We start from the raw sequence: 23,474 nt of genomic DNA on the forward strand, positions 1-23,474 counted from the left end.
GCCTCTGATACATAGCAGAAAACAGTAGGCTACATATGGAGCCAGCATAGCCTCTGAGACATAGCATGAAACACTAGCCAACATATGGAGACAGCACAGCCTCTGAGACATAGAATCACTAGCCAACATATGGAGATAGCATAGCCTCTGAGACATAGCAGGAAACACTAGCTAACAAATGGAGACAGCATAGCCTCTGAGACATAGCAGGAAACATTAGCCAACATATGGAGACAGCATAGCCTCTGAGACATAGCAGAAATCACTAGTCAACATATGGAGACAGCATAGCCTCTGAAACATAGCAGGAAACACTAGCCAACATATGGAGACAGCATAGCCTCTGAAACATAGCAGGAAACACTAGCCAACAAATGGAGACAGCATAGCCTCTGAAACATAGAAGGAAACACTAGCCAACATATGGAGACAGCATAGCCTCTGAAACATAGCAGGAAATATTAGCCAACAAATGGAGACAGCATAGCCTTTGAAACATAGCAGGAAACACTAGCCAACAAATGGAGACAGCATAGCCTCTGAAACATAGCAGGAAACACTAGCCAACATATGGAGACAGCATAGCCTCTGAGACATAGCAGGAAACACTAGCCAACATATGGAGACAGCATAGCCTCTGAAACATAGCAGGAAACACTAGCCAACAAATGGAGACAGCATAGCCTCTGAAACTTAGCAGGAAACACTAGCCAACATATGGAGACAGCATAGCCTCTGAGACATAGCAGGAAATATTAGCCAACAAATGGAGACAGCACAGCCTCTGAAATATAGCAGGAAACACTAGCCAAGATATGAAGACAGCATAGCCTCTAAGACATAGCAGAAAATACTAGCCAGCATGTTTAGGCAGCATAGCCTCTGAGACATAGCAGAAAACACTAGCCCACATATGGAGCCAACATAGCCTCTGATACATAGCAGAAAACAGTAGGCTACATATGGAGCCAGCATAGCCTCTGAGACATAGCAGGAAAAACTAGCCAACATATGGAGACAGCATAGCCTCTGATACATAGCAGAAAACAGTAGCCTACATATGGAGCCAGCATAGTCTCTGAGACATAGCAGGAAACACTAGCCAACATATGGAGACAGTGTAGCCTCTGAAACATATCAGAAAACAGTAGCCCAGATAAGGAGAAAACATAGCCTCTGAGACATAGCAGAAAACACTAGCCTATGCAGCGCCACAGAGACCTGGTAGTTGCAGTATAGCGCTCTGCCACTAAGGGGAGAAGCGGTATGTCTGATGGCACTAAGGAGTTCTCCTGACCAGGTATCACTAGAACACATTACACTTCACACTCCGGCCACTAGGGGGAGAAAAAGGCTTTATTTATTGGGCCACTCCTCACACTGGTAAAACTAGGGGCTGGGGAGGAAGTTAGTCAGAAGCTGACTGGGTTGGAACCAGGCAACATCCCGTGGCAGGGGGTGTTGCAGGGAGAAGGCACAGGGGGGTCCCTGTCAGGCGTGGGAACCTGGCAGGTGCCTAGCGAACAGAACAGAACGTAACGGAACCGCACCTGCACAACCTGCGGCGGTATCCTAAGAAAGAGACATGAAGGGAAGGATATTGTGGAAACGTGGAAACGAGATCAGCACAAAGGAGAGCCAGTAAGAGTCGTGCCGAGAGAGGAAGGCAACATCTTACTGAGGCGCGTAGTCGGTGGCCGGATCACTGTAGGAGTAACTGACTTCAGGCCTTACTTCAAATTCCGCTGGACAGTTAATCATAGGTTGGCTGTCTACCTTCTACACCTACGAAGACATAGGGGGCAACATTGGGAGAGGGGTGTCTCTAGGGTCCCGAAGACCTCCAAGCCTTCCCGTCATACGGGTGGCATCCTAGCCATAACATATCTGGGGGACGTTAGAAACTAGTAACATCTGGAACCAAAGAACGAGAGAGAGAACAAGCTGTAGAGAACGAACGAACGAGAGCAGCAGTTGTGAGGACTATTCCGAATGCTCAGCAGGGTAGGACTACAACACACAGGCGCTATTGGTAGGCAACGATTTGCATCTGCGAGGGAATCTCTGGATGTGCGCATCGGACCGGCCGGTCTCCGATAGCCCAGTTGAACGCGCTCTGGATTGAGGACATTGAGGCCTTCAGTAAAGAGGTAAAGAGACTGCAACCTTGTGTCCTCGTTATTGCCTGCACCTCACACCATCGCCATCTACATCACTGGGAAGCCCTGGGGACATACTTCCCCTGTGGGAAGGTATACCATCCAGCTGCCATTCCATCACCCCAGTGGACCCCACAGCAGCGTCGGTCACCCTGACTGAACACCACAGGTGGCGTCACGAACCTCTGACAGACTGTACTACAACCTTTATTGGACGCCCCTTAGCAGGGTCACGACCGTGTCCAGCCACCGTGACAACCCCAGAACCGAGCAGAAAGGACCGGTACTGAGTAACTTGTGGCCCTGTGTCTGGGGGCGCTCCACCTACATATGGAGCCAGCATAGCCTCTAAGACATAGCAGAAAATACTAGCCAGCATATTTAAGCAGCATAGCCTCTGAGACATACTGTAGCAGAAAACACTAGGCCACATATGGAGCCAACATAGCCTCTGTTACATAGCAGAAAACAATAGCCTACATATGGAGCCAGCATAGCCTCTGTAACATAGCAGGAAACACTAGCCAACATATGGAGACAGCATAGCCTCTGAGACATAGCAGGAAACACTAGCCAACATATGGAGACAGCATAACCTCTAAGACATAGCAGAAAATACTAGCCAGCATATTTAGGCAGCATAGCCTCTGAGACATAGCAGGAAACACTAGCCAACAAATGGAGACAGCATAGCCTCTGAGACATAGCAGGAATCACTAGCCAACATTTGGAGGCCGAATAGCCTCTGAGACATAGCAGGAAACACTAGCCAACAAATGGAGACAGCATAGCCTCTGAGACATAGCAGGAAACACTAGCCAACATATGGAGAAAGCATAGCCTCTAAGACGTAGCAGAAAATACTAGCCAGCATATTTAGGCAGCATAGCCTCTGAGACATAGCAGAAAACACTAGGCCACATATGAAGCCAACATAGCCTCTGATACATAGCAGAAAACAGTAGCCTACATATGGAGCAGCCTACATATGGAGCCAGCATAGCCTCTGTGACGTAGCAGGAAACACTAGCCCACATATGGAGCCAACATAGCCTCTGATACATAGCAGAAAACAGTAGCATACACATGGAGCGGAAACACTAGCCTACATATGGAGCCAGCATAGCCTCTGAGACATAGCAGGAATCACTAGCCAACATATGGAGACAGCATAGCCTCTGAGACATAGCAGGAAACATTAGCCAACAAATGGAGACAGCATAGCCTCTGAAACATAGCAGGAAACACTAGCCAACATATGGAGATAGCATAGCCTCTAAGGGTATGTTTCCACGTGCAGGAAACGCTGCGTGTCTGACGCTGCATAGAGCCGCAGCGTCAGACACGCAGCGTCCAGATGTTACAGCATAGTGGAGGGGATTGAATGAAATCCCGTCTCCACTAAGCGTGGTAACACGCACGCGGCGGCCCTGCGACTCCGGACATGCTGCGCGTCTTTTCAGATCGCAGCACAGGGCCCTATGCGATGGGTGCGATGATGCCAGATGTGTGCTATGAACACATCCGGCATCATCGCGTCCCAGAAGGGGGCGGGGCTTACTGCAGAGCGGCAAAGCCGCTCCGACGATACCGCCTGCCATCCTGAAAGTGGACACATACCCTAAGACATAGCAGAAAATACTAGCCAGCATGTTTAGGCAGCATAGCCTCTGAGACATAGCAGAAAATACTAGCCCTCATATGTAGCCAACACAGCCTCTGATACATAGCAGAAAACAGCAGCCTACATGTGGAGCCAGCATAGCCTCTGAGACATAGCAGGAAACACTAGCCAACATATGGACACAGCATAGCCTCTGAGACACAGCAGGAAACACTAGCCAACATATGGAGACAGCATAGCCTCAAAGACATAGCAGGAAACACTAGCCAAGATACAGTAACAACATAGCCTCTGAGACATAGTAAAGAACACTAGCCAAAGTAGAGAACCAGCATAGCCTTTTGTAGATTGTGAGCCTTCGCGGGCAGGGTCCTCACTCCTCCTGTACCAGTTATGACTTGAATTGTTTAAGATTATGGTACCTGTTTTTATTATGTATACCCCTCCTCACATGTAAAGCGCCATGGAATGAATGGCGCTATAACAATAAATAATAATAATAATAATAATTATATGGAGAGAACATGAGCACAAGACAGCATTCAGCAGTTTCTGACTGCTGACCCCATAACAGTAGGGGATATTTTTGCCAGCAGTATATAAATGTAAATCTCTAATGATATCCACATTAATTTGCTTTCATGTACATTGCTTCAGACCTCATATTTACATACCACAAGTAATGTGGGAACACTGCACAGCTAGAGCTATGACCATGGGTATTATTGTGCTGATACCGGGGCTTATGCTGGCTTGTCCTTGTACTGTAAAATCCTCCTTTACCCCCATGTCCTGCAGGAACACAGTTTACTGTATAAGCCATCTGTGACGTGGTTTTTAAAGCTCATCTGAGGCTAATATCTGACAGTAATACCGGCCACAAGTATGATCACATAATTTCTGAAAATTCAACTACAAGGCGAGCAGAATAACCATGGAATTGTGCAGCACAGACATCTTTGTTCCATAAGGACAAGGGGTGACCTGATAAATTAGTTGTCCATTGAAATCAAGGGTGGGACTGTGGTGTGACTGCCAGCGGTGCTGTGAAACTTCTGGTTCTGTGATATTATCATGTGCTGGGAGATCACACCTTCTAACACACTATGGGTCCGAATCATCAAAGCTTTCATGCCGGAATTCTGGAATAAAAAGTTTAAAAAGTCGCAAAATTGGGACCCAATTCAAGGATGCAGTAAAAAGGAGAGGAATGAGGCTATGGTAACCACCGCTCATCACCTCATGATGGGCAGCAGCAATTACTATTCCACAAATCTTACTCCAGCAGGGACTGGAGTAAGATTGGTGGCGAGGAGCACACCACTCATCAGACCGTATGTCTCTTCATGAATCAGGAGCCTAGTCACCACCCGCCCCCTAATCAAGACCGCTGTGGAGACTGCTGGTCTTGATGAATGGAGTCTAACTCATTATTGCGTTTGTGCAGCTTTTTCCCCTAGTTTTTAGTGTTTTGTACCTTTTTTGTATGCACCAAACTCATCTTTCTATTTGCACCTTTTTTAAAGTCACTTATTTATGGCTTCACCAGGATTTTTGTTTAGCATGGCGCCATGGATGGAGATTAGTTAACAGATGTTTTCCCCTGATTCATCATTTGCAATTTTCAAAAAAAAAAAACACAAAATTTGGCACAAGTGTACTCTATGTTTTGGGATGATTTTATGTGCACCTGAACCTTTGGTGCAGTTTTAGCAACATTTTTGTTTTTAATCAAAGCAGAAATAAGTTGCATTTTTTTTAACAAACTTTGTAAACCATATTCTCCATTTTGATGAATTTGGCACAATAAAACATCAGAAAATACCACAAGACAAAAAAAAAAAGATAACCAAAAAAAAATCCACAAATGATGAACTGAGCCCCATGTTTCCAATAAAGCAGTTTCTAATAATGAACAGTACCTTCATTACATTACAAGGAATCTGTCACCTGGTTTTTGCTACCTGAGAGCAGCATGATACCTGATTCCAGCAATGTCCCTTACTGGGCTGTTTCCTGTAGTTTTGATAGAATCACAGTTTTTTCAACTGGAGATTATCACTAGGGCACTAGTAAACCTTCTGCCATGTAATCATCCATGTTCATGAGCTTTTTATAACCCCATCACTGATGGGCACTTTTCTGCCTATGCACAGTGTACGCAGAAAGCTGCCAATCCGTGATGTAGGTGGGGTTATACAGGGCTCAATATTCAGAGAACAGCTAGATCTGCAGCAATTTTTAATCAAAAATGCAGTACCCAGTAAAGTGATAGTTCACTGGAATCAGGGTCTCTTCCTATACATCATACTTCTCTCAAATTACATAGAAAAAAACCTAGTGATAGGTTCCCTTTAAGAAAAATAAAGAATTGTAGCAATATTAGGGAATTTAGTCATCTCCCTTCATTATCTGGTAATGAATTACAGCAGAGAAGGATGTGGGCGGTGAAAACCCACATGTAGTATCTATTCAAGCTCAATAGCAAAAGGTTAGCAGGATTTCACTAAAAACAAGATGTGTTCACAACCCACAGTCATCTCTACGTTATGTGCTTTATATTAACAATGATCTGACAACTCACACACTCCGTCATTCATTTTCTCTCTGCACAGTTCAATGCCTTCTTCTCTCTCCACAGGAATAAGCGTGCTTGTCTGCTGCTGGGGAAGTATGATCGAGCTCAGGAAACTAATCGCACGGAGGTGCGCTGTTATTAATATGATAAGCCAACATTGTATAAAGTCAGCAGCTTGGCTTATTGCTCAGACTTGTAGTCAGATTAAGTAGCCTGCACAGGTAGCACCTGAATGTACCGCACGGGTCCAAGCTCGGCACTCAAGATGTACGCTATATTCTCAACACATTTACGAGTCACCATGTTCTTCAATGGAAAAATACTCAATATTATAAGGCCACGTTCACACGTTCAGTTTTTGGTCAGTATTTTACCTCAGCATTTGTAAGCCAAAACCAGGAGTGGGTGATAAATACAGAAGTGGTGCATATGTTTCTATTATACTTTTCCTCTGATTGTTCCTCTCCTGGTTTTGGCTTACAAATACTGATGTAAAACACTGAGCAAATACTGAAAGTGTGAACGTGGCCTAATAATGAGATACAAATAATGCCTACCGGTCAAGAAGTCTCTGATTTGCTGTATAAACTGTCTGGTGCTTCCAATATCTTGCTCCATGCGGGTCCTCGTCCGGGTCACTTGTTCTGACAGCTGTTGGGCGCTATCCTTGATTTGATTGGATGTTTTTTCAGCTTCTTGTATCTATGAATCAGACATTGCAGAATTCAAGTGAGTTTTTTTTTAATATTTGGTATCCATGTCCTGAAATGGATGGTGCACTTTGGACAATCCCTTTTTTGTTAGAATACACAAAAGTCATTTTATCGCAGATTGTCTTGATGCTAGATCCCATATTACTCAGTTGTACTTTGCCAATAATTTTTTACCCCAAATAATAACCTTAATGGAGTTGTATGGTCTTTTGATGAATGCCTGCAGTCACCCTATGTGACTGCAGACTTCTGAATCCTCACAGCATGTGCACCGCACACTGTCAGGATTCTACGGTGTCGGAGTCGAGAGCGGGTGCAATTGACCCCAAGTATGTGCTTTGTATGCATATGGCCGACTAGAAGTAAGCCAAGCTGCATATACCTAGTCAGAATGTGGCATACTTGAGGTCACATGCACCCGCTCTCGACGCCGACAACGGAAAATCCTGACAGTGTGCGGTGCACGTGGTGTAAGGATTCAGAAGTCTGCAGAAAAATAGTGACTGCAGACTTAGCAAAAGACCAGACAACCCCTTCAAAAAGAATGAACTATATGGGAGTAGATGTTTATGTCCTGAATATATGTCCCAAAGGAAAGTATTTCATGCATGTAGCTCTAACTATTGGCAGATGAACAAAATATACCTATATCTTTCTTCCTGAACCTTTTTCTGGGTGGCTTTAGGAAAGGTAGATCAATCTAAGGGTGCTAGGGTTAATAATGAGATCATATAGGGATGCTGATTACAATAAGTGGGGAGTATTCAGTTTAATATCATTAACATAGTGGTTGTTGGAAAGAACAGAAGAATGGCACATGAGGGATTATCATCTGTATCAATAAATCATCATCATGATTCACTGGAATATAAGAAGGGCGAGACCAGATGAATAGTTGAGCGCACAAGGCCAACCATGGTCACATGAGGAAGATAATGGCCGTATAACATCCTACCAAAGTTGTGCTGCTATTCAGACCTACATGGTGACGTGGGTTGGCCACGCGCATTTAGTCACAGTCTCAACATCAGAAAATGAGTGTACGGTCTGGTTTACCATCTGAGTGTTTTTCAGCATTTGGTTATTCAGGTCCTGGAGGTCTTTGGCAGTTTTCTCAGCGTTCCTTAGCGCATTCATGGACAAAGGAAATGCTCCTCTGCAATTAGATCCCACCTTGCACAAGGTAACATTGCTCCTGTGACACACCATGCCAGGGCAGCTCTCTGGTGTGCACGATTCTGTTCTTACACCTTCACAGATCTGCAAAAAGTTTTGAAATCAGTCAGTTTTGTCTAAATATTCCATCTGAAATAACATTTTTGACACCGTAACATGACATACTGGGTGGGCTTATTGAAAGTAAGTGACAATAACATGATTAATGTTGAGGCTGGATAATGCCTTACAATGGTGCTAAGAAGAGTGATAGAAGATTCAAATGTAATGAGGCCATGTGTATAAAGAAAATCGTCCAATTTTCATCCAGGAAACGAACGATTTTTCATCGGTATGCCATCTATTTTCATATATCAGCAGCTATTCAAATTTACAAGACCAAATGCTTTTTTTAAATTAAAGAATTGCAATGTGTCTGTAAAAAATGGTTCCTAATGGATGATCTACATAGGATACAATTTTTTGTCGCACCAGGTTGAATAGACAAGTCTCAGACAAAATACCAAGAAGGCTATCCTACAATTTTATTCATGCCTATATAATTACCCTGTTGATGGTTGGAGTCAGATTTGGGTAGGTCAGTTCATCTTTCAGAATCTCAAGGTCCATTACTGATTCTTTTGTCTTCCCTTCAAGGCCATTAACGCCTCTTCTGCTCTCTCTTGATTGGGATACAGTTGTCTGAGCCAAGGCCACTCTCTCGGCCGCCTCTAGTGATGACTGGTAGGCTGTATTAATGATACTGAATAAACCTACAAATAGAGTGCAAACATTTCAAGTGAATCACACGTTGTGCTAGAAGGTGTTTCTTTCCCCCAGAAATGAGTAGCACCGTGGAATATGTTGGCGCTATATAAATAAAGATTATTATTATTATTATTATTATTATTATGGGTATGTTTACACTGACACATTTTCTAATGCAGATTAAAATGCAGGCTGTGGTAAATCAGTATCAAAGTATTCAGGTTTTACATTCAGAGTAATCATGGATTTTGCAGTAGATTTGCCTTGGATTCCACTCTATGTAAAGTGTAAAATCCGTGGTGAAAAGCCGTAGCATAGCACGTGATAAGTTCTTGATCAATAGTTGTTGCAGGTTTTTTTTTCTGCAGCTTATGGGTAACGTTTGGTAAAATCGCAGCTACTTTGTTTGCTAAAGTTGACTGAAATTCTACACCGCATCTTCCTAGTGTGAACATACCCTAAAGGAGATCATACCAAGGAAAAAGCCTACCTAAGTCATTTGTAGAGATGCTGTTCCCCTGTTGGGTGACTTTCCTCTGATAAAGCTCATTAACAGTGTTAAAATCAGTTCTTAAGGAATTTATGTCAGCTGAAAGGGAACCAATGCCGTCCACCAAGTGCTGGTCGGGATTTAGTTGGCCCATGTCTCCTCTGTAAAATTCAAGAAGGAAAGTTTGAGAAAATGTTTCACATGACAAGTATTCTTTAGCTAAATGTGAAAAACTTTAAGTAGTTGACCAACAAGCAATATTTATCCCCTAGTCCGACCATTCACATCTCCACAGATCTCGACAACAAGGTGAGAAAAGTCCTGTGTGAATGGAGCAGTAATGAATGCTCTCCACTACATTTCTATGGGTTTAGGGAAGCAGTGCACATGTAGGACCACTAATTTCATAGAGTTATAACATTTACCTCATTTTAGTCAGATGGTTCTCTGAGCGCAGGAGCTCACTGTCTGAGATACCAGATCCACTAGATAGGCTCTGGATACGCTGAAGTTCAGCTTCAACACTGGTCACTCGAGGTCCAAAGTCCACATCAAACTTTCCTACTTGTCCAGCTGTTATATTACCGAAAGTTTGCACTTGTGTACTTAAGGCTCTGACCTCATAATCATAAAACTGGAAGCAGGAATGGCAGGGCTTGCAGTTGGGGAATATATCATAGTAGCCTCTCTGGCAAGAATCACACCTTTCTCCCACAAATCCTGGTCGGCACAAGCATTTCCCAGTTGCCTTATCACAACCATTCTCAAGTGTCCCTTGAAGGTTACAGTTACATTCTGCATGTAAAAAATGGATATAAAGTATGAAATTCACAGGTCAGAATGCATAGATTTTGTCATCATCCCACATACATTTCGGATGGACACTGTATATACAAGCACTACATATACCTAATCTTCTCTATTAGGAAATGACTTATTCTGCTGTGATATAATACAATGTGGACAGTATGCTTTATTATAGACACCCCAAAACACCAAGCAAAGGGGGACATGACTTTGGGAGAGGGAGACCTATGACCTAGGTTGTGTAGCTTTTAAGCAAGGGAGTTTCTGGTTGTAAAGGAAGAAGTAGACTATGTGCCTAGTATTTTACTATGAGGAGGGCGAGGTTTATGAAGAGATGTGACTTCCTGCCTTATCTCTCTTCTTTCTCTCACCAGAAAGACTTGGCGAAACATTTCCCTCCTGCCCTGTTATAATCACTACTCTACTACTATTTATTTCACCATTACTTGCAAAGTGATGCATGTCTTATAGTATTTGTTAAATTAGTTATTTTATATCTGCCAACTTGTCCAGTTCTATCATGGCTTAAATGAGCCAAATTGAATAGCAATCCTTCAGCCATGGTTCCCTAGAGGCTTCCTCCATTGGGAGTTTTTCCTTTCCTGAGCACTGTAGGATCACTCTACATGAGTAGGGAGTTTACAATGTCCAGTCCCCTTTTCATAGATTTTCAAGGATCCTCTAGTTTATTAGTTCACAGCATTGAATTAAAGGGTCTCTATACTATTTGTACAATCTCTTTTTAAATAAAGTAGTCCACCTAATAAAATAAAAGTAACAGGTACGCATCTCCTATACTGGCGACCTTAAAGTAATGTTGACACTGGGGCTTACGTGATATTATGCCATGTGAGCCCGGCAGCCAATCAGTGGCAGAGATTAGGCTCACTACTTCCACTTATACAAGGCTTAGATGAAGAAGGTAAGCACACAGTAACTCAGTAGCTGCTGCTCATTGACTGCAGGGCTCACATGACATAACAATGTTACATGAGCTCCAGGAGAACTAGCACTGGAATGGTGCTGGTATGGGAGGTTTCTGTTATTTTTATATTAGAAAGGGGTTGTCCAGGTGGTGTACCTGGTGCTAAATGACAACTGGGGACATCACAGTATTTATGAATCTAAATGGCAAAGCGCTTTACCTGACTCCTACCAGGATTGTTTTAGCCTTGGGATTTAAATGAAGCTGTGACCACTTTGACAACTAAAGTACAAACAGGTCTACACATAACAACCAGTGGCCCTAGATGATTGCCAATCAGCAACTTGCTGTTTATACAGGCAGACCTCATCAAACAATCTGTAATAGATCGTTCGGTGCGCAAAGGCTCTCAATGTTCTCGGTAGCATGAATCATGTTTACAGGGAATGGTGTGCTCATGAGAATGATGATCTTTTATGCAGCTTGAAGAGAATTTCACCGGACGAACAAGCATTTTGCTAGTTTATCAAATGATCGATTGCCTGTTTATATATGCACAATTCTCGTTCCTAGGTACTCTCGTTCACAATAGTCTTTCATTGTAAATGCATCTAAATTTTTTTGCCTTTATTCTAGTGTCTAGGCTTACTGTAATTATGGTTGTTTTAAAGGGAACCTGTCACCTGAATTTGGCGGGACCGGTTTTGGGTCATATGGGCGGAGTTTTCGGGTGTTTGATTCACCCTTTCCTTACCCGCTGGCTGCATGCTGGCCAAAATATTGGATTGAAGTTCATTCTCAGTCCTCCGTAGTACACGCCTGCGCAAGGCAAGATTGCCTTGCGCAAGGCAAGATTGCCTTGCGCAGGCGTTTACTACGGAGGACAGAGAATGAACTTCAATCCAATATTGTGGCCAGCATGCAGCCAGCGGGTAAGGAAAGGGTGAATCAAACACCCGAAAAATCCGCCCATATGACCCAAAACCAGTCCCGCCAAATTCAGGTGACAGGTTCCCTTTAATGTGGAGCGAGGATCCATCCCTTATACAAAAGTCCCATAATATTGTATTACTCTTTGATGTTTACTAGTACAAGTCTAAAAATACTTCTATGTGAACATGATGATAAATGAATTTAATTTGCATTGAAGTTCTTCTTAATTTTCATGTATTAATAATTCAAATAAATTCAAATTGAGCACTTATCACTAAATTGAATTTAAGCTGCTGCAGCAGCGAGTTCTCACTACTGGCATCATGTAAGTTTCAAAACAAACCTCGACATCCGGACAGTAGGGTACCATACATCCTGTCCGGGCATTCAGTGCAGATTTGGCCACCAAAGCCCTCCCTGCAGAGACATTGTCCAGTGACCTGCATGGAGAAGAATAAGATTCATTGTTATATAGCCAATCTCTTCATATGTTAGAAGCAGTAATCTACATTATTATATTTATGATTAATGATATTGGTATACTTTACTTTGCATTGTTTTTTTTATCATCTGAATACATATGTATACGCATTGCCTGGAAAACGTAGCCTACATATACAGGTGCTTCTCACAAAATTAGAATATCACCAAAAAGTTAATTTATTTCAGTTGTTCAATACAAAAAGTGAAACTCATATATTATATAGAGTTATTACAAACAGAGTGGTCTTCTTCAAGTGTTTATTTCTGTTAATGTTGATGATTATGGCTTACAGCCAATGAAAAGCCAAAAGTAATCAAGTAAGTTCAGGGACTGATATGTCATAGGTAGCAAAAGTTATCAGTTGAAAATCATAGATCCTGTATTCTGTTTTTGCACAGGTGCCCTCTGTGGATGGTGCCCACCATTCTGGGCTTTGAGTGTGGAGAACAGCTCTTGATGACATTTTAATATTTTCATGAACATTACTTTTGATCCCAGGATCTCCGGCTACAGTGTAACCTTTATCCTGCTTGAGGTGCACATTCATTAATAACATATTTACATGTATCAGTGATTTCATGTGCAGATATGTTCTGTATGTTCTTATTTAAATCAATGCTAATTAGTTGGACAATCTCATCTGTCTCATTATCCCAGGTTCTTCATGCCAAGGGTACTTTAGTGAGCCTTCCCTTAGATCCAAGTAGTCTCATCTAAGAAGCACTGCGTGACCCTAAAATATCTGTTTCTTGTTTATTTTCACCACTGCTTAGTGGTAGAGTGCTCATCAGCCCATTTAATCCACAGCTGCTTCAGTGCTTTCCAATGCATGCCTATAAACGCATACAGTTCAATACTGCTCGGAATAGCCTAGGACCTTTACATAAAGCCTTTCTGCCTCATAACAAGTCTTATAAAGCAACTCTCCCAAAACAGTGTTCCTCAATCCCAGTCTCCAAGTAGTCCCAACAGGTCACAATTTGAGCATATCCCGCAGAGAGAAGACCAGATGCACTGAAGCAAATTAAGGCAGGTATGCAATACTAAAGAAATGACGTGACCTGTTGGGGATACGTAAAAACTAAGTCTAGTCTAAAATATTAGGGAATTGCATTATTTATGACTAGAGTTGAGCGACCTTGACCTTTTTAGAGTCGAGCCGGGTTTCGCGAAACCCGACTATCTCAAAAGTCGGGTCGAGTGAAATCGGCCGATTATGACGTAAAGTCGGGATCGACCGAAACACGAAACCCAATGCAAGTCAATGGGGCAGCATAGTCGGCAGTGAGTGGGGGCCAGGAAAACACCTAGAGTGCCCATTTTAATGTCAAAACCATCCATTCTTCTTAATGAAGCTTGTCAAGCGTAATTTACCTTATAATAATTGGAAGGCATTTGAAATTGGGGGTCATTTGGCTAAAGTTGTGGTGGGTAGGGCTGGTTCAAGTAATTAGTGGGCCCAGGAAATCTGGACCACGTCACGGCAGTGGAGCAGGGAGAGGTAAGTATTTCAACTTTGCAAGTGCTGTGAACCTGAGCAAGCAGGGGGGGCCCACTCGTTGGCATTGGCACTGGCACAGGGCCCCTCAAAGTACAGCGGTGTGTTTGCACGGCGGGGGCGCCTCCCACCGGCAGCAACACTTTTGCGTACTATGAGAGGCCCTGTGCCAGTGACGTCGCCAACTAGTATTCCTCCCCCCACCTGATGAAGGAACCTGCACTTTCATCTGCACCTTCCTCTTTGTCCCCGTGTAAGGTGGTATGGTATGTGGGAAGAGCCACCTGACTTTCAGCATGGTCACAATGTTGTTGTGTAGCGTGCACGGGGAATGTTGCGTTATGGGTCAATGTACCAGCAGACTCATCTATCACTGGCTGGGCAATGGGCAGGATGAGGAGGAAACACAGATATAGGCCCAAATAATAAAGTGGGCTAAATGCAGTTCAAAATTGGTAACACAGGAATAACCAGGGGGCATTGCAGTGGAGGACAACTGGAATGAGAGGCTGACACAGAGAGTAGGCCCAAATCAGTAAGTAGTTGAAATGCAGTTCAAAATTGGCCTACCGTAGTAAACAGGCGGCACAGCTTTGTTCAGTGGAGGAGAACAGCAAGGAGTGGCAGACACCGATAGTAGGCCCCAACCCAACTAGTAGGCCAAATGCAGTCTAACATTAACAACTACTTAACGAGCGCCTGAAAACGGAATTTCAGGACAGGAAACCAGGAGAACAGCAAGGAGCGGCAGACACTGTTAGTAGGCCCCAAACCAACTAGTACGCCAAATGCAGTTGTTCCATTTAACCACAATTTAACGAGAGCCTGAAGATAGAAGCTCAGGAAAGGCAACCTGGAGAACACCTTGGAGTGGAACACACCATCTCTCTCCACCCCATACCCATTTTGTAGGCCTAATGCTGTGTAGTTTTCTACAACTACTAAACGAGAGTCGGAAGACCGAAGCAATGGCAAGGCAACCTGGGGAACACCTTGGAGTGTAACACACCATCTCTCTCCACCCGATACCCATTTTGTAGGCCTAATGCAGTGTAGTTTTCTACAACTACTAAACGAGAGTCGGAAGATCGAAGCAATGGCGAGGAAACCTGGAGAACACCTTGGAGTGTAACACACCATCTCTCTCCACCCGATACCCATTTTGTAGGCCTAATGCAGTGTAGTTTTCTACAACTACTAAACAAGAGTCGGAAGACCGAAGCAATGGCAAGGCAACCTGGGGAACACCTTGGAGTGTAACACACCATCTCTCTCCACCCGATACCCATTTTGTAGGCCTAATGCTGTGTAGTTTTCTACAACTACTAAACGAGAGTCGGAAGACCGAAGCAATGGCAAGGCAACCTGGGGAACACCTTGGAGTGTAACACACCATCTCTCTCCACCCCATACCCATTTTGTAGGCCTAATGCAGTGTAGTTTTCTACAACTACTAAACGAGAGTCGGAAGACCGAAGCAATGGCAAGGCAACCTGGGGAACACCTTGGAGTGTAACACACCATCTCTCTCCACCCGATACCCATTTTGTAGGCCTAATGCAGTGTAGTTTTCTAAAACTACTAAACGAGAGTCGGAAGATCGAAGCAATGGCGAGGAAACCTGGAGAACACCTTGGAGTGTAACACACCATCTCTCTCCACCCCTTACCCATTTTGTAGGCCTAATGCAGCCTACTTTCCGACAACTACTAAACGAGAGCATGAAGATCGAAGCTCAGGAAAGGCAACCTGGGGAACACCTTAGAGTGTAACACACCCTCTCTCTACACCACGGAAGGGCTGATTCTTAGGAAGGAAGGCTGTCGGAAAGAAGCAGGGCGCGTCCGAGGGTGATTATATTCTTATTAGGTATATACTCACCCTCGGACGCGCCCTGCTTCTTTATTTGTAATGAATGTTTATTTGCAATGTGGTTTTGACTTACTCTATTTTTTTGGTAAATAATGATTTTATTATTTTCATTGTTTTGCATCTTCTTGGCAATAATATAAAGAAGACGCGACAGGACAACACTCGGTGGATGCCATATCTGTGTTTTAAATTGAAAAAAACTTTCAGTTAACTACTTGCAGGAGAAAGTTATTGTAGCTGGTGGCCATTTTTAGTACTGTACCAGATTTTTGTTGTATCTGTTTGTTTTTAATGTTAAAATGTCTGCATTTGATATCTCTCCAGTATTTTCTTTTTTATAAGCAAAATACTTATTTTTATATTTTCTGATGTTGGTTCAAGGGGTACACGGGCAGCAGTAGACAGGTCAGTGGAGGCCTAGTGGAAGGAGGGACCGCAGACAGGCTTCGAAGCCCTAACATAATAAATTGGGCTGGCTGTAGGCAATTTAAAATTGGTTCCAGGGGAACCCGGGCAGCAGTAGACAGGTCAGTGGAGGCCTAGTGGAAGGAGGGACCGCAGACAGGCTTCGAAGCCCTAACATAATAAATTGGGCTGGCTGTAGGCAATTTACAATTGGTTCCAGGGAAACACGGGCGGCAGTAGACAGGTCAGTGGAGGCCTAGTGGAAGGAGGGACCGCAGACAGGCTTCGAAGCCCTAACATAATAAATTGGGCTGGCTGTAGGCAATTTAAAATTGGTTCCAGGGGAACCCGGGCAGCAGTAGACAGGTCAGTGGAGGCCTAGTGGAAGGAGGGACCGCAGACAGGCTTCGAAGCCCTAACATAATAAATTGGGCTGGCTGTAGGCAATTTAAAATTGGTTCCAGGGGAACCCGGGCAGCAGTAGACAGGTCAGTGGAGGCCTAGTGGAAGGAGGGACCGCAGACAGGCTTCGAAGCCCTAACATAATAAATTGGGCTGGCTGTAGGCAATTTAAAATTGGTTCCAGGGGAACCCGGGCAGCAGTAGACAGGTCAGTGGAGGCCTAGTGGAAGGAGGGACCGCAGACAGGCTTCGAAGCCCTAACATAATAAATTGGGCGGGCTGTAGGCAATTTAAAATTAGTTCCAGGGGAACCCGGGCAGCAGTAGACAGGTCAGTGGAGGCCTAGTGGAAGGAGGGACCGCAGACAGGCTTCGAAGCCCTAACATAATAAATTGGGCTGGCTGTAGGCAATTTAAAATTGGTTCCAGGGGAACCCGGGCAGCAGTAGACAGGTCAGTGGAGGCCTAGTGGAAGGAGGGACCACAGACAGGCTTCAAAGCCCTAACATAATAAATTGGGCTGGCTGTAGGCAATTTAAAATTGGTTCCAGGGGAACCCGGGCAGCAGTAGACAGGTCAGTGGAGGTCTAGTGGAAGGAGTGACCGCAGACAGGCTTCGAAGGCCTAACATAAGAAAAATGTCAATACAATGGTATTGACAGTGCCAGGCATTGAAGGATGTCAGCGCATAGACTAAACATTGGTGGAGCTGTGAGAGAAAATTTTGCAAGTGGTAGAGCACTGTTTGACCTGGGGGGGGGACTGTCTTGTGGCCGGCGGTACAGGCCCAGGGCCCCTCATATTACAACGGTGTGTCTGACGTTGGGTGCGCACCACCACCGCCAGACACTTTATTGTACTATGAGGGACCTAGTGGCAGTACCGTCGACCAAAAGCGGGCACACCCACCTCTTCAGACAAACAGTACTCTCACGGGTGCTGGCGCCAAGTGGCGATACCACGGCCCCGTGTGGGGACTTTGGCCATTTAGGGAGGTGTTAACATGTCGGATGCTGGACAATCAGGTGCTGCAAATTACGAGATTGGAAAAGTCATTCAGAATAGTCCACAGGCAAGACCTTTACATAGGAAAGCTAGGTGTCAGCCGGGCAAGGTGGGGCAAAAGATTTCGAAATCCAGTTGTGGTTCATTTTAATGAAGGTTAGATCATCTACATTTTGGGTAGCCAGACGAGTCCTTTTTTCTGTTAGTATTGAACCTGCAGCACTGAATACTCTTTCTGATAGGACACTAGCTGCCGGGCAAGCAAGCTCCTGCAATGCATATTCTGCCAATTCTGGCCAGGTGTCTAATTTTGATGCCCAGTAATCAAATGGGAATGACGGTTGAGGGAGAACGTCGATAAGGGATGAAAAATAGTTAGTAACCATACTGGACAAATGTTGTCTCCTGTCACTTTGAATTGATGCTGCAGTACCTGTCCTGTCTGCGGTCATAGCAAAATCACTCCACAACCTGGTCAGAAAACCCCTCTGGCCAACGACACTTCTGATTTCTGCCCCTCTAACACCTCTGGTCTGCTGGCCCCTGCAGCTCGTGTTAGAACGATCACGGGCGCTGTGTGCAGGGAATGCCAGAAGCAAACGGTCAACAAGAGTTGATTGTTTGGTTGCTAATATTAGTTCCAAGTTCTCATGTGGCATTATATTTTGCAATTTGCCTTTATAGCGAGGATCAAGGAGGCAGGCCAACCAGTAATCGTCATCGTTCATCATTTTTGTTATGCGTGTGTCCCTTTTGAGGATACGTAAGGCATAATCCGCCATGTGGGCCAAAGTTCCAGTTCTCAAATCTGTGGTTGTGCTTGGTTGAGGGGCAGTTTCAGGCAAATCCACGTCACTTGTGTCCCTCCAAAAACCAGAACCCGGCCTTGCCGCGCCAACAATTTCCACTGGCCCCGGAAAAGCTTCCTCATTAAAAATATAATCATCCCCATCATCCTCCTCGTCCTCCTCCTCCTCTTCGCCCGCTACCTCGTCCTGTACACTGCTCTGGCCAGACAATGGCTGACTGTCATCAAGGCTTTCCTCTTCCTCAGCTGCAGACGCCTGATCCTTTATGTGCGTCAAACTTTGCATCAGCAGACGCATTAGGGGGATGCTCATGCTTATTATGGCGTTGTCTGCACTAACCAGCCGTGTGCATTCCTCAAAACACTGAAGGACTTGACACATGTCTTGAATCTTCGACCACTGCACACCTGACAACTCCATGTCTGCCATCCTACTGCCTGCCCGTGTATGTGTATCCTCCCACAAAAACATAACAGCCCGCCTCTGTTCACACAGTCTCTGAAGCATGTGCAGTGTTGAGTTCCACCTTGTTGCAACGTCTATGATTAGGCGATGCTGGGGAAGGTTCAAAGAACGCTGATAGGTCTGCATACGGCTGGAGTGTACGGGCGAACGGCGGATATGTGAGCAAAGTCCACGCACTTTGAGGAGCAGGTCGGATAACCCCGGATAACTTTTCAGGAAGCACTGCACCACCAGGTTTAAGGTGTGAGCCAGGCAAGGAATGTGTTTCAGTTGGGAAATGGAGATGGCAGCCATGAAATTCCTTCCGTTATCACTCACTACCTTGCCTGCCTCAAGATCTACAGTGCCCAGCCACGACTGTGTTTCTTTCTGCAAGAACTCGGACAGAACTTCAGCGGTGTGTCTGTTGTCGCCCAAACACTTCATAACCAATACAGCCTGCTGACGTTTGCCAGTAGCTGCCCCATAATGGGAGACCTGGTGTGCAACAGTGGCAGCTGCGGATGGAGTGGTTGTGCGACTGCGGTCTGTGGACGAGGTCTCGCTTCTGCAGGAGGACGAGGAGGAGGGGGTGCGAATGGCTACAGCCAACTGTTTCCTAGACCGTGGGCTAGGCAGAACTGTCCCAAACTTGCTGTCCCCTGTGGACCCTGCATCCACCACATTTACCCAGTGTGCCGTGATGGACACGTAACGTCCCTGGCCATGCCTACTGGTCCATGCATCTGTTGTCAGGTGCACCTTTGTGCTCACAGATTGCCTGAGTGCATGGACGATGCGCTCTTTAACATGCTGGTGGAGGGCTGGGATGGCTTTTCTGGAAAAAAAGTGTCGACTGGATAGCTCGTAGCGTGGTACAGCGTAGTCCATCAGGGCTTTGAAAGCTTCGCTTTCAACTAACCGGTAGGGCATCATCTCTAACGAGATTAGTCTAGCTATGTGGGCGTTCAAACCCTGTGTACGCGGATGCGAGGCTAAGTACTTCCTTTTTCTAACCATAGTCTCATGTAGGGTGAGCTGGACTGGAGAGCTGGAGATCGTGGAACTAGCGGGGGTGCCGATGGACATGGCAGACTGAGAGACGGTGGGAGATGGTATTGTTGCCGCCGGTGCCCTAGATGCAGTGTTTCCTACTACGAAACTGGTGATTCCCTGACCCTGACTTCTTTGGCCTGGCAAAGAAACCTGCACAGATACTGCAGGTGGTGCAGAAAATGGTGGCCCTACACTGCCGGAAGGGATGTTGCGTTGATGACTAGCTTCATTGGCCGAGGGTGCTACAACCTTAAGGGACGTTTGGTAGTTAGTCCAAGCTTGCAAATGCATGGTGGTTAAATGTCTATGCATGCAACTTGTATTGAGACTTTTCAGATTCTGCCCTCTGCTTAAGGTAGTTGAACATTTTTGACAGGTGACTTTGCGCTGATCAATTGGATGTTGTTTAAAAAAATGCCAGACTGCACTCTTTCTAGCATCGGATACCTTTTCAGGCATTGCAGATTGAGCTTTAACTGGATGGCCACGCTGTCCTCCAACAGGTTTTGACTTTGCCACGCGTTTTGGGCAAGATACGGGCCCGGCAGATGGAACCTGTTGCGATGTTGATGCCTGCTGCGGCCCCTCCTCCTCCGCTTCAGAACTGCTGCCGCCTGCACCCTGTTCCCCCAATGGCTGCCAATCGGGGTCAAGAACTGGGTCATCTATTACCTCTTCTTGTAGCTCGTGTGCAACTTCGTCTGTGTCACCTTGTCGGTCGGTGGTATAGCGTTCGTGATGGGGCAACATAGTCTCATCAGGGTCTGATTCTTGATCAGCACCCTGCGAGGGCAATGTTGTGGTCTGAGTCAAAGGACCAGCATAGTAGTCTGGCTGTGGCTGTGCATGAGTGCACTCCATGTCAGATTCAACTTGTAATGGGCATGGACTGTTAACTGCTTCACTTTCTAAGCCAGGGACGGTATGTGTAAAGAGCTCCATGGAGTAACCCGTTGTGTCGCCTGCTGCATTCTTCTCTGTTGTTGTTTTTGCTGAAGAGGACAAGGAAGCGACTTGTCCCTGACCGTGAACATCCACTAACGACGCGCTGCTTTTACTTTTACCAGTTTCACGAGAGGAGGCAAAAGAGCTAGAGGCTGAGTCAGCAAGATAAGCCAAAACTTGCTCTTGCTGCTCCGGCTTTAAAAGCGGTTTTCCTACTCCCAGAAAAGGGAGCGTTCGAGGCCTTGTGTAGCCAGACGACGAACCTGGCTCCACAGCTCCAGACTTAGGTGCAATATTTTTTTTCCCACGACCACCTGATGCTCCACCACTACCACTACCCTCATTACCAGCTGACAATGAACGCCCCCGGCCACGACCTCTTCCACCAGACTTCCTCATTGTTTTAAAAACGTTACCAAACTAACGGTATTTGTTGCAGTCACACAACTTACACGGTGAGCTATAACTTCAGTATGATTTAGCTACCCCTTTACAGGTGGGTGAGACCACAACGAAAATCAGGCACAATGTTACACACTCTGTTGTTGGTGGCAACAAATGAGAGAGATGCCACACACGCAGGACTGTCACTGAAGCGCAAATGTAAATATTAATCTCCCACTGATTTGTGTTTTTTTTTTTTTTAAAAGGAGACTTTAGAAAAAAAAATAAAAAAAAAATAAAATGATTTTTTAAGGAAGAATTTATAAACCAAATAAAATGAAATGATTTTTTCAGGGAGTATTTAGAAAACAAATAAAACATAAAATAGCCTTTCTAGGGCCCAGTGAGTGAGAGGGGACGCACACAGGAGTCAGGAGTGGCACACAAGCCCAGAGGCCAATATTTATCTCCCACTGATTGATTTAGTGATTTTTTCAGGTAGATTTTGGAACCCAAATCAAGCAAAAAAATTAATAGGCTTTCTATGGCCCACAATTGGAGAGAGAGAGATGGCACACCCAGGAGTCAAGACTGGCACACAAGCAGAAAGGGCAATATTAATCTCCCACTGATTTGATTTTTTTTTTTTTTTTTCAGGGAGACTTTAGAAAAAAAAATACAAAAAAATGAATTTTTCAGGAAGAATTTAGAAACAAAATAAAATAAAATGATTGTTTCAGGGAGAATTTAGAAAACAAATAAAAAAAAAATAGGCTTTGTAGGGCCCACTGAGTGAGAGAGGACGCACACAGGAGTCAGGAGTGGCACACAAGCCCAGAGGCCAATATTTATCTCCCACTGATTGATTTAGTGATTTTTTCAGGTAGATTTTGGAACCCAAATCAAGCAAAAAAATTAATAGGCTTTCTATGGCCCACAATTGGAGAGAGAGAGATGGCACACCCAGGAGTCAAGACTGGCACACAAGCAGAAAGGGCAATATTAATCTCCCACTGATTTGTTTTTTGTTTTTTTTTCAGGGAGACTTTAGAAAAAAAAAATAAAAAAAAAATGATTTTTTTCAGGAATAATTTAGAAACCAAATAAAATAAAATGATTTTTTCAGGGAGAATTTAGAAAACAAATAAAACAAAAAATAGGCTTTCTAGGGCCCACTGAGTGAGAGAGGACGCACACAGGAGTCAGGAGTGGCACACAAGCCCAGAGGCCAATATTTATCTCCCACTGATTGATTTATTGATTTTTTCAGGTAGAATTTAGAACCCAAAATCAACCAAAAAAATAAATAGGCTTTCTATGGCCCACTATTTGTGAGAGAGATGGCACGCTCAGGACTGGCACACAAGCCCAGAGGCCAATATTAATCTCCCACTTTTTTTTTTTTTCCAGGGAAAATTTATAAACCCAATAAAAAAAATAATAAATAGGCTTTCTATGGCCCACTATCTGAGAGAGAGAGATGGCACGCTTAGGACTGGCACACAAGCCCAAAGGCCAATATTAATCTCCCACTGATTGATTTATTGATTTTTTCAGGTAGATTTTGGAACCCAAATCAAGCAAAAAAATAAATAGGCTTTCTATGGCCCACTGAGAGATGGCACACACAGGAGTAAGGAGTGGCACACAAGCCCTGAGGCCAATATTTTTTTCCCACTGATTGATGTAGTGATTTTTTCAGGTAGATTTTAGAACCCAAATCAAGCAAAAAAATAAATAGGCTTTCTATGGCCCACTGAGTGAGAGATGACACAGACAGGGATGGCACTCTGGCAGAAATGCCAATCTTAATCTCCCACAAAAAAAAAAAAAAAAAGGAACTGTCCTTCAATTACTATCTCCCTGCAGTAATCTCAGCCAGGTATGGCAGGCAGCAATAAGGAGTGGACTGATGCACAAATTAAATAAAAAGTGTGGACAAACAAACAAGATAGCTGTGCAGAAAGGAAGGAACAAGAGGATTTGTGCTTTGAAAAAAGCAGTTGGTTTGCACAGCGG

At 44.5% G+C, this 23,474-nt stretch overlaps 1 protein-coding gene across 2 annotated transcripts in view; it reads right to left on the reverse strand.

Moving 5' to 3' along the window:
- The window catches only part of LAMB3 (laminin subunit beta 3), a 97,877-nt gene that overhangs the window by 19,962 nt on the left and 54,441 nt on the right, over positions 1-23,474 (reverse strand). For both annotated transcript variants that reach the window (XM_069756305.1, XM_069756307.1), the window contains 6 exons: positions 12,496-12,592; positions 9,913-10,282; positions 9,488-9,648; positions 8,797-9,002; positions 8,131-8,334; positions 6,919-7,063 (listed from right to left, as the gene is read on the reverse strand). In XM_069756305.1, coding sequence (XP_069612406.1) covers positions 6,919-7,063; positions 8,131-8,334; positions 8,797-9,002; positions 9,488-9,648; positions 9,913-10,282; positions 12,496-12,592 — 1,183 coding nt within the window. The remainder of the gene's footprint in view (positions 1-6,918; positions 7,064-8,130; positions 8,335-8,796; positions 9,003-9,487; positions 9,649-9,912; positions 10,283-12,495; positions 12,593-23,474) is intronic.

The sequence above is a fragment of the Ranitomeya imitator genome, chromosome 3 (assembly GCF_032444005.1).
Source record: "Ranitomeya imitator isolate aRanImi1 chromosome 3, aRanImi1.pri, whole genome shotgun sequence".
NCBI classification, from domain to species: domain Eukaryota; kingdom Metazoa; phylum Chordata; class Amphibia; order Anura; family Dendrobatidae; genus Ranitomeya; species Ranitomeya imitator.